Consider the following 12,139-nt stretch of genomic DNA (forward strand, 5'->3'; position numbering starts at 1 on the left):
CTCAAGTCCTCCCTCCTTGCTACCCTGGGTACAACTCAATTACGAACACGGCCTGCAAAAACTGTGTTTGGAGAATGGTACTGACTTCCCTGACACTCCTCTCGGTCCTAACAAAAGCAGGCACAGCCAGGAAAAACTGACCAAGTCCTTCAGTATTACAGCACCATAAATGCCTTAAAAAAAAAAAAAAGGCAAATCACCCTACAGACCTTTACAAAGTACAGATTGAAACTAAAGCCTGCAAGTACAAGATTAAGTTATTTCACTTTTCCATGCACATTTTCTGATTCTTTTTCTGAGCACTATGTACTTTCCTTCCATTTGAGAAACTGTTACTTCTGCAAAAGGAAAGAGAATGCATTTTCCACAGCCCACAAATCTGCCAAAGAAAAGGTCCAGGTTCACACTAGGATTGACTACTGATATGAAATTGCTGAGCAACATGCAGAACAACACCTGCATCACCATAATCACAAGCAGGATGCTAATACAAAAGCTAGACAGAAGCTGATGGATAAAAAGCCAAGAGGATATGAATGCACAAAGAAGCAACACTTCACAAAAACACACTTAGCTCTCTAAAAGTTGAATTATATGCATCTCAGGCACTTCTGGCACTTAAGCAAAACAGAACATTTTTACTGAAAGTAGTTAATTCTAGTGTAGCCTGACACAACCAAGTTTCAAAACAGCAGAGGGCTAAACTATAATCAAGTAGACAGAATATTGTCTCCATTATTATTGTTATTTTTAATCTGTGGGAGATTTTAATTCTACCACGTATAAAAACCTGGAATAAAGTCCTTGTTTTTATTTAAATACATCTATTCTGAATGCAGAGAGTAAAGGCACTGCCTAGTGTTCTTCTCCAACATGCAGAGCTTTGTTGAGGGAAGGTCTTCTAATCAAGGACTGGTTGAATGAAGTCTTACAAAGGCATATTAGCAAATTAGAAACAGTAACAAGCACACCAACAGAGTCTCAGGTGAATCTTGCAAAACCCCATTCACATGACCAAGTCAGACAAACTGGAAACCTTTGTAAGTAAATAAAAAAAAATGAGCCTGAGCAGAGTTTAAGGAGTGCAAGGTTGCAAAACTGATTCTTATAAAACGTGTGCTAGAGAACTGACTGCTTTACCTACGCCACCCCAAAGTACCAGTCTCGGTTCCCTTCGCCTTGGCCTATCCTACCCAGTGAAGTATCAGTCAGTGCTCCAAAGACTTCTCGCTTAATTGCCCAGCGCCGCAGACCTCTTATCTTCAACTACAGCGCCATCTAGTGTTAAACATTGCGAAGAAAGCACTAAACAGGCTGGCAAAGGGCTTAGATATCTTGTCCAAATCTTGAGAAACAAAGGTCAAATTAATTTCCTATAGCTGATTTGTGCATCTAGGCAGGATTTAAATGCACAGTCCAAGCTTTTTTTTCTCTGTAGAAAGGTTCAAAGCATATGTTAATTAAGCTTACAAAAGAAATATTGCCTACAAAGAATAGCATTTGCTTTCTAAAGACTTTGTTTACTGAACAGAATACAAGAAAGTCCATAACCTGCATCCTGAGAAATCAGAAAGGACTTACGTCAGGTAATCTCAGAAGAAACAGTACCAGTAAATTTACAAATACTAAAAAAAGCTTTGTTGAAAAAAAATTGAGTTGCAGTTACTTCAAGTAGAAATGCCTGAGAAGCACAAAATCTACTTTTTAGAGCCCAGTTCAAGCACCCAATGTGTGATGTAAGAAAACAGAGCCCTTACCCCAGTCCTGTTCATACAAGGCTTGGGAAAGGCACCATGATTCACTTATTGGCATGTGTGGATGCACAAAAAACAAGATGCTCTGTGAGATTTTAACATAATGTACCTTTAACTAAAAAAAAAATTATCTTCAACTGGGGAGACCAAGTTATGAGTTTACAAAACACAGCAAAAAATAAGCATACATATCATTTTGCTATTTCATTACACAAAAATGCATTCACATTAATCAAACACTGGAGCAATTCACTAAGGTCACTGGAAAGGAAAAATGCCAGACACATAACACTAGGCAAGTTAAAAAGATGATGTGGAAAACTATACCACTCCAATACAGCACTACAAAAGTAAATTTCAAGTATAAATGTATCATGCTAAGCCTAATTTCGCTAAAACATAAATGAAATTAACATTTGTACTTCATTCCCTGAAATAATTTTTTCACTAAATCATCATATAGGAAAAGAAGTCTAGAATCTAACGGTTCAGATGCAATTCTGTGCCAAGTGCTGTAGGATGACCCTTGCTTGAGCAGGGAGGTGGTCCCTTCAAAACTCAGCCACTCTGTGATTCTGTGAAAAGTCATCTCAGATTTACTAGCCATAAACCAGAACTTTAAATGTTGACCTCAAATACATGAAATCACCAAATTCACAAAACCAGTTCAACTCAAAGGTTGTGACCTAGAAGCAATTTCAGGCTGTCCCAATATGCATGGTGATTTTCTAAACTGTCTGAACAATTTAGTTCAACTGTAGTGAACTACGCTTTCGTTGTCCATCACAACATTTTTGGAATGCATTCAGCTAAGGATGTAACAGAAAAATCTAGTAAAGGTCACCTTACAATTCTGTCTTTGACTTAGTGTTAACTGATTTTCCAAGGGTTCCAACATTTATATATGCATGCTTAATTGAGTACAAAAATAAATGCACTCAAAAGTAAAGTTGATACTTATGCACCATAAAAACTACCAAAAGTACTTTAAAATTTTGTTTAAAAAAGAGCACATTTAACATACAAATCTCACCCTAGAAAACTGTGGTGTACTCAACACATTATTCATTTAAATGAAATTACTTCTCATTAAAATAGGTCAGGTTTCCAGGTTTCCAGCATCATATCTAACCCAATTTCAGCTTCTGGCTAGGCAAACCTGAAGAAACTATTGTATTAAGCAGAGCGTGTAGATATTACTTCATAATTAAGAGGTTTCTACTGCCTCAAAAAATGCTGTATTTCAAACAACTATGACAATAACTTCATATCTACAGAATTGTTAAAAGAGTTTTCAGCTTCTTTTTTTAATCATGAAGAGGGGCTTCCTAGTCTCCAAGTACTAAACAAAATACAACTTTGGCAGGACTGACTGACTCTGAAGTATGAATTTCCAGACCTAAAATGACACACAACCTAGAAGGGTAGGAGAGGAAATGATCAAAATGTTTGTTACTTTCACAAGATGGATGTTCAAGCTGCTTTTATTACAGTAGAATGATCTACCCGAACTAATCTTTAAAACTGCAAGTTCTGATCTAAATCTATGTACATATAAAATATACCACTAGAAACCAAATTGTTTGAACTTTTCATTGCTTTTTAGAGAAAAATACATTTAACATTTTATTCAAACTAACACTCGAGCTTCTGCCAAAAGAGTGAGCTCCTTTACATGCCTATGAGAGCAAACTAAATTATTCTAAAAGAATTTGATTACAGTACAAAACAATTTCACTGCTTAAAAAACAAAGGTTTAACTTCACTTGAAGCAAAAGAACTGCAAGCACACATAAATAATGTTACCTAATTTCCATCAAAAGCAAACTACAGCATGTAACAGTTACAAAAATGCTATGTTCCAAGCCTGAAGCAAAAGGAATCATTACTGCTGTTTCACTAAAGAGAAATCAGAAATGCTTCCATTAGAATTATTGAAAGAAAATGCTTACTATAGTTGTAACACTTATTTCTACTTCTTCACAAATTCTTATACACTGTTATGTCTTCTATGTAAAATACTGTGGTGTTATACGACCATTTATGGGTAGTTGCAAGTTCCTCTTCTGAAGTAATACCAGCAAAAAACTCTATCAATCTTTTTCCTATAAACAGAGAAGTACAGTTGCCCTTCAGCAGATTCCCTCCAATCTCTAGTTTTATTGGTAACTGACACAAGACAGCCAAAAACATCCTGCTGACCAGAAGTGAATTCAGTAATGATGCTAGCAGGGGTGATATGTAGAACATTAGGAAAAAGAGCATCTCTTAATATCCATTCCAAATAACAATTGATGAAAGAGTGTAAAAGACCACACTTTCTAATGTTTAAATGTGAAAACTAATAATCTCAAGAATTTCTTACCAGCTCTTTCAGATTTTTCTTTCTGTTCTTTTAATTCCTCGCCTTTTGTAGTTATCTGTTTGATCCGAGCACGCAGTTGGGCTATCTCCTCCTCCTTCATTTCCAATGTTTCATGCATTTGTCGCTTTGTCTCTGCAATTACCATACCCTATGGAAAAGGTCCTTGTGATAAAAAGCTAGCAAATAAATAAAACATATAGCTGAAACAATTTCAAGCCAGGACACAATCCTTGTCAGGAATAAACTGTAGTCTATTACTGCAAGACCAAAGACCATGGTATTTGTCTATGTCAGAAAACACAAAATGCTAACCAAAAAGAGATAAGAATAGGGATTATTTTTAAGAGTATCCAAAATTTATCTAGTGGTGAGAAGAACTCCAGCAACCAAGTACCATCCAAAAACTTCCTCCTTCTGATACAGACACTTTTCTTTGAAATATGCATTCTGTAAACAAACCCAAAATAAAAGCGTTGTAGAGTCTGTGCTTCTCCTTGGAGAACATGCACATACAATGTTAGTCCCATCAATTATTACACCACCAGAAGTTACTCCAAGTACCAAGACTGTGATTAAAAAAAAAACTTTTAAAGAGCAAAAAAATTATAAACTCTTCATTTTCTGTAGAAACTAGTTACTTTTCCTTCACTGTCATTTTCTAATTCATTTAATTGTATCTCATCTTTATTTGTGTTTGGGGTTTTTTTTGGTTTGTTTTAAAGCTGACATCAAGGAGTGTATCCAGTATAATTGCTTCATCCTAAATATTATCATCTTGCAGTATTAAGTATAACCCAACAGACAAAATACCCTGTGGTATATATACCATTAAATTCTCAGGTAGCTTAAATTATTTATTAAAACATAAACCTGACCATCAGATCACTAAGAACAGCTTCCAATACCAAGAAGCAAGATATTTTGCGTTTTCTTCCTCAAAATCTACAGTTTTGTTTACCTTGTCTTGCTCTAGCTGTTCAATCAAATTCTTTGCATCACGCAGCTGCGTAATGAGTTTAGTCTTCTCAGCCATGTGAAGGTCCTAAAAAAAAGACCCCAACCAGAAGTTGGTTGACAAACAGCTTAGGTTTGGCTCTTACCTTGCACTATGCCTTGGAGGAAGAACACAGAACAAACACAATCCAGGGAAACTGAAGTAAGCAGCTTTAAATTACTTTTAAATCTCCCAGTGGTAGCTGCCTCATGGCTTCTATAATAATTCAGATATCTGAAGGCTTTGTTACAGCCTTCAAACATGGAGGTCTGAGCTGCTACAGTAAAACAAGAAACATGCCTAAAGCACCTGCTCTATTATCTGCATCTTGGCTTACAAGAGGATCTCAGCAATGCAACATAAATGATCATTACTGGTCTTGTAGTGGAAAAGATCCTTAAAATACTCAAGTCTTTCAGAGCTTTTTCAAACCAGGCTAGTGCTCAGAGACAGAGACAGAAATCTGATCTTCGTAACTAAAGTTGCGTACAGCTATACTTAGCACATTTTCATGTTTCAATTACTATCAGCCACCTTACTTTTACTCCATACTCAACATTAATAGCCTTAAAAGGAAAACTGAGCAAAATATTAATTTATTAGCTTTGGGACTGCACTTATGCTCACTATATGGTGATCTCCATTGTCCTGTCTTTCTGTTTTTTCTGTTAATTTACATAACTGATGCCTCTTTCACTATGTCTTAAAGGTTTAGCTCAGTTCCACTTTTCCCACTTTATCTTGTGTCTTCTGTGCTAAGCCTGTCTTCCCCTCACCCCAATTCCCCACAACTACTTATTTCTGATGCCATTCTGATAGTTATTCATACAGTAAGGTTTCACATCCTACTTTACTGCTCTTGAATAGTAATTGCTCAGCATGTTAATTCCAGGTGGGTGCACTTTAAACTCTAAAAAAGTACAGAGACAGTTTGTTTAACGGTCTGCCCTATTAATAAATTTTGGAAATATTGGGAGTTCTTACTATATTTTGATAGCTACAAATAAAGTTTAGACCATTTTCCACACCTTCATTTTTTCCAGTTCCTGAAGCCTCTCTTCTAACTGTTCTTGAAGTGCCTCTTTCTCGTTGGTTAACTGGGCGCAGCGCTCCTTATGTGACCGAATCATCTCCTTACAACGTTGCAGCAAGTTCTCTTGGCGCTTCACCCTCTGATTAAGAGTTTCCAGTGCTTTAACAGAATCTTCGTTATCCTCTACAAGACAACATACCAACATCACCATATGCACACTATTTCCAAAATGCATATCTGCATTCTGTATGGGTCATTCACTTAAAAGTTGGACTTGATGATCCTTGTGGGTCCCTTCCAACTCAGAATATAGTGTGATTCTGTGATTCGTCATTCACAATGAGGGTGACTCATGGGTCTCTAAAGAAAGTTGCGTCAAGTCAGCAAGACTTCCTAGTTCCTACTGTAACTGCCAGAAACATGCTACACATACACAGAACTGTAAATACACTCTTTCACACCACATTAATTTACAAAACTCAAGTTACTTTATCGACTTCAAAACCAAATTATTAGTCAAAAAGGTTTTTTATGCAATTAAAAAGTCATCATAATTTATAAACCGGCCTGCTGCTACTAACAGAATTGGTACACGCAGTAAAAAATATGAAGCAAAGCAAATCACATCTCTCAAGTGCCAAGCACACAGATTCTTGCTTCCTCAGGGTTGGGTATGATGTTAGTTCTAAAATATCCAGGTTGGCAATACTACATTTGGCAGGATAAAGGTTATGCTTAGTGTCTTTCTGAGCTGTCCTTGTAGAATCACAGAATGGTTTGGGTTGGAAGGGACCTTAAAGAGCATCTAGTTCCAACCCCCCTACCATGGGCAGGGACACTTTACACCAGACCAGGTTGCTCAGAGTTCCATCCAGGGTGTCCTTGAACACTTCCAAGGACAGGGAATCCACAACTTCTCTGGGTAACCTGTTCCAGTGTCCCATCACCCCCACAGTAAAGAGTTTTTTCCTAATATATAATCTAAACCTTCTCTCTTTCAGTTTGAATCTCTCTGTATAGCTAGCACATTTGGGTAGTATTTTACTGTGTATTTCTGCTCTGATGCTCTGGAGGCTGCAAGACTACTTAGCACGAAAATAGGATCAGATAAATTCAGAGGTTCTGTTCACAACCATAAGTCTTATACATTATAATCCAGAAGAAAACTCCAGCACAGGAAACATCCTGAATCCTGATTCTTACATTATTTACTAAGCACTCTCGTCATGTAAGAAAAGCAGCCTTTCGTCTTGCATGTAGCAAGCTCCAACAGAAACTTTGTGACATCCAGAACAATGGATCAATCTAGCAGAAAAAATTCAATTATGCGCAGATACAGGTGATCACAGAGGATTCTATGAGGCCCTGAAAACAGCATACGGGCTTGCATACCAGGTACAAAGCCCTCTACTCAGTGCAGATGGGCAAATGCTTCTCACAGATAAAATCTCCATTCTGAATCGATGGTCTGAACACTTTCAGACTCTTTTCAGTACTAGCCTGTAGTTCAAGACTCAACAATTCAGTGCATCACACAACAACTGGGGAAGAATGAATTGGATATTGCCACCGCTTTGGGAGAAACTCTTAAGGCCATACAGCAGGTGAAAATTGGCAAGGCAGCTGGGGTTGATGGAATTCCACCTGAAGTCTGGAAACATGGGGGCCATGCACTCCATGCTAAATTTCACGAGTTTGTGGTGCGCTGTTGGGAACTAGGTGAACTACCATCAGACCTTCATGATGCAGTCATCATCACTTTGTATAAGAAGAAAGGAGATAAATCAGACTGTTCAAATTACCGTGGTATTACTCTGCTCTCCATTGCTGGTAAAATCCTGGCAAGAATACTTTTGAACAGATTAATACCCGCTATAGCAGAAGAACTTCTACCTGAAAGCCAATGTGGTTTCAGAGCCAACAGGAGCACCACAGACATGGTATTTGTTCTCAGACAACTGCAAGAGAAGTGTAGGGAACAGAACAAAGGTCTCTTTGTTTATCTCACCAAGGTTTTCGATACTGTGAACAGAAAAGGTCTATGGCAGATTTTGGAACGTTTAGGATGTCCCCTCAAGTTCCTCAAAATGATCATCTCACTTCATGAGAATCAGTACAGCCAGGTCAGATATGGCAATGAACTTTCTGAGCCCTTTCTAATTACCAATGGTGTGAAACAAGGCTGCGTTCTTGCATCAACCCAATTCACAATCTTTTTCAGCATGATGCTCCAAAGGGCCATGGCAGACCTCAATAAAGAAGATGGTATCTACATTCGAAACCATACTGATGGAAGCCTATTCAACCTAAGGCAACTGAAGGCCCACACTAAGACCTTAAATCATCTTGTCCGGGAGCTGCTTTACGCTGACGACAATGCCCTCGTCGCCCACACAGAAGCAGCTCTGCAGTGTTTAACATCCTGCTTTGCTGAGGCTGCTGAGCTTTTTGGGCTAGAAGTCAGTCTGAAGAAGACAGAAGTTCTCTATCAACCTGCACCTCAGGAAGTCTTCCATCATCCCCACATCACCATTGGCCAATCAGAGCTCAAATCAGTCCAGCAGTTTAATTACCTAGGTAGCCTCATCTCCTCAGATGGTAAGATTGACGGAGAGACAGATAACAGGTTAGCAAAGGCATATAGTGCTTTCGGAAAACTCCATAGAAGAGTATGGCATAATAAACACTTGAAGAAAAGTACAAAGATCAGTGTTTACAGAGCCATAGTGCTGTCTACTCTTTTATATGGATCTGAATCATGGGTCATCTACCGCCATCACCTGCGACTCTTAGAATGCTTCCATCAACGCTGTCTCCGTACAATCCTAAACATCCACTGGTCAGATTATGTGACCAATACATCTGTTCTAGAACAAGCAGCAGTCACAAGTATAGAGGCCATGTTGCTGAGAACACAGCTGTGTTGGGCAGGGTACGTCTCAAGGATGAAAGATCACTGCCTCCCTTAGATCTTGCTTTATGGTGAACTTGCCACCGGCTGCCGCAAGAGAGGAGCCCCAAAGAGGAGACACAAGGACTCCCTGAAACAACATCTCAGCCTTGGCCATATTGATCACCATAACTGGTCTACTCTGGCCTCAAATCGGGAGGTCTGGAGACACACCATCTATAACGCTGCTGATGCTTTTGAGAAAGCACGCAGGATCACCCTTGAGGAGAAAAGACAATGCAGAAAGAATCGTGTCTTGCAGAATATACCACCTAAGAAGCCTTTCCACTGTACCTTTTGCAACTTGACTTGTCTATCTCACATTGGCCTTTTTAGCCACCAGCGCACTTGCAGCAAGGGTGGGTAGAGTCCTTCCCAAATCTTCGTTCACGAAGCCTAGCCATGATCATGACAAAAATCATGGCACTAAGTAAGAGCATCTCTCATCTATCCTTTCATATTATCTGTACATACAAAAATAATAGTAGATTTTTGCTGAACACAGCTTAACAAATATAATTTCAAGATACATGTTCACCTCTGTCTGAACCCTACCCTTTTATGAAGGCTACCAATGAATGACACTTTTATTCTGTATCAGCATTATGATGTGCCCTGCTCAGTAATTAAATATACACAATACTGGGAGTCCCATTAATTCAAATAACCTCCCAGTGCAGGGAACACTTAGGTTATTTAATCACAGTAATATCAAAATTGATCTTTGCTTTTACTTTCTACTGATAAAGCCAATGGGAAAAAACTCCACAAACTCACAAACAAAAGACAGAGATTAGCAATTAGTCTCCTCTCTAAACTCCAGGGACAGGTCCTTGCTTATGGGAGGTAGAATCTCTTAATCATATTAAGTGGGGGTAGTAAGAACACCTACCAACAAAGCAATAATTACAATGTTATTATCAATACTGACAAAGGAAAGACCTATCAGAATTGAATTCTTACGAAAATTTAGTATCTTAGATACTAAGATATCTTGTCCTCTAGCTGCCACATTGTTTTCAAAACAATTGTCTCCTTCTAGGAAATATATCCCGACTATGACATGTTCAGCCCTAAATACTGTTACTCCATCATAAATAACAGCAAGTTTATTTCTCAAAATTCAAGCTCTTGAAAAAGCCACAATACATACCATTGCTTCCTGGTTCCACAATATTTTCTGCACTGACTTCTTTTGCTGGACTTTGAACTTGTGGTTCTGATTGCATATTTTGATCAAGCAATTCAGTGCCTATTTGACCATTCTGTAACCTTTGTTTCAGCAACGACACCTAAACAAAATGTTCTTTTTGTTAAAAAAACCCCAAGGATTCTAAACAGATCATGTGTCAATCTTCAAAACTAGAGAGAACTAAATAAAGTTGGTATTAGCAAGTAGAAAATGGAAAATCTGTCTCAATTTACCATTTTTTTAAAAATCAGAATTATGCTTAAAATTAACAAAAATACTATCATTATGAGTAGAGAAACAAAGACCAATTAAGCGAAACACATAAATACCTTCATAATATCTTTGTTATCAAGACATCAACATTAACAGATGTCTGAGCTAAAATTACTTTAGCAAAATTTAAGTGCAAATCAATCATATTTAACATGAGTGAGACTTTTGCAGAGGTATCCTCTATCACAAAGGTGCACCTAATTTCTAGATAATCATAAATTCTCAAGAAGCTTTACAGCTTCACAGCAATTATAATAAAACACGGATATGCATTATAGGAAATAGATAGCTAAAATGAAAAAGTAAAAAAAGCACTTCTGAAGAACACTTGTTGGGTAAAGTATCTTACCTGGGTTTGCAGCACACTAATAAGTTGATCTTTTTCTTCTAAGGAAGCATCAAACTCCTCTTGAAGATGTTTCTTTGCTTGTTGATCCATCTGGAGCTCCTGTGAATAAACACACCTCAAATGAAAACTGAAATGTGAATTCAAAGACTGATCAAAATATTATGAAAAAATATTTAAAATATCTCTTCATAGTTGTGACCCCAAAATACAACCATACAATGGACATTTCTTTTATTATACAACATTCCACACAGTATAATAAGAACATCCCATTATAATATCAGCATTAAAACAGCAAGAGTCCAGATTTGATGCAAAATTATCAAGGATTCTTTCTTTCTTCCTAGAAGTAAGTTTGTATAGGGATCATTCCAAGCCTGCTCCTGAAAAACTGTTTTCCATGTACACATTTCTCCTGGAAATTGAAGTCTGCACTTCAGTATATTCTTCATTCAGCCACCAGATTAAGCCAACATAAACAGCAGAAATGTAAAATTCATTATGCTCATTAAACATGGCAGCATTCTAATAGGACAAATGCCACGTGTAAGAGAAAAAAGCTGGCCTTTTTATTCCACAAATGTGTCTCCATTGACAAAACAGAGAATGCCAAATAATTTAACTATGTGGCTTTACTTGATACTTATGTGCAATTATTTGGCTGAACACCCTTAGAAACTTGTAAATGTTGCCTAAATGCATTAGTAGGATCTATGTAGTCTTAAAACATACTTCCTGAGGGAGGTCGCTTCTATTTAATTCCTATACTTCTAAAGTTTAAATATTAAAATTTCTTTAAATAATTATCATTCTAATAGTAAACAAATGCACTTAAATTAATTCACATCTAACTGCTTATTGAGAGAACCAGGACTACACATATTTCATGCATGCACTATAAATACTTTCTGAAACTTGTATTTTAACTTTTTTTATTTATATTTTTACTTCATCCATATATATCTTCCCAGTGATTTACCCCAAGAAAAGAATCCTTCTATGACCGTTATTCTGCAAAGATCACTTGCATATAAGCAATCCCCACCCATAAACTTGAGTTCCATTAGCCAGGCAAGGACAGAGGATAAGAGAAAGAAAGGATGAAAAAGCAAACGAGATAAAATACAGGGCACCAGATGCTTCTATGCTGCTTTACTCCAATTCTAAATCTTGCTTTTACTCTTGCTGTCTATCCCTTACTTCCAACAGAGTCCCCTGCCACAGCTGAC

At 37.4% G+C, this 12,139-nt stretch overlaps 1 protein-coding gene across 6 annotated transcripts in view; it reads right to left on the reverse strand.

Moving 5' to 3' along the window:
• Window positions 1-12,139, reverse strand: part of GOLGA4 (golgin A4) — a 70,411-nt gene that overhangs the window by 30,080 nt on the left and 28,192 nt on the right. For 5 of the 6 annotated variants that reach the window (XM_017821050.1, XM_017821077.1, XM_017821068.1 and 2 more), the window contains 5 exons: window positions 10,911-11,009; window positions 10,250-10,388; window positions 6,142-6,329; window positions 5,078-5,161; window positions 4,120-4,267 (listed from right to left, as the gene is read on the reverse strand). In XM_017821050.1, the coding sequence (XP_017676539.1) occupies window positions 4,120-4,267; window positions 5,078-5,161; window positions 6,142-6,329; window positions 10,250-10,388; window positions 10,911-11,009 (658 nt within the window). Of the gene's footprint in view, window positions 1-4,119; window positions 4,296-5,077; window positions 5,162-6,141; window positions 6,330-10,249; window positions 10,389-10,910; window positions 11,010-12,139 lie in introns of those variants that run through there. The other variant, XM_017821097.1, reaches the window with a different exon arrangement.

The sequence above is a fragment of the Lepidothrix coronata genome, unplaced genomic scaffold, assembly GCF_001604755.1.
Source record: "Lepidothrix coronata isolate B3197 unplaced genomic scaffold, Lepidothrix_coronata-1.0 Scaffold3, whole genome shotgun sequence".
NCBI lineage: Eukaryota > Metazoa > Chordata > Aves > Passeriformes > Pipridae > Lepidothrix > Lepidothrix coronata.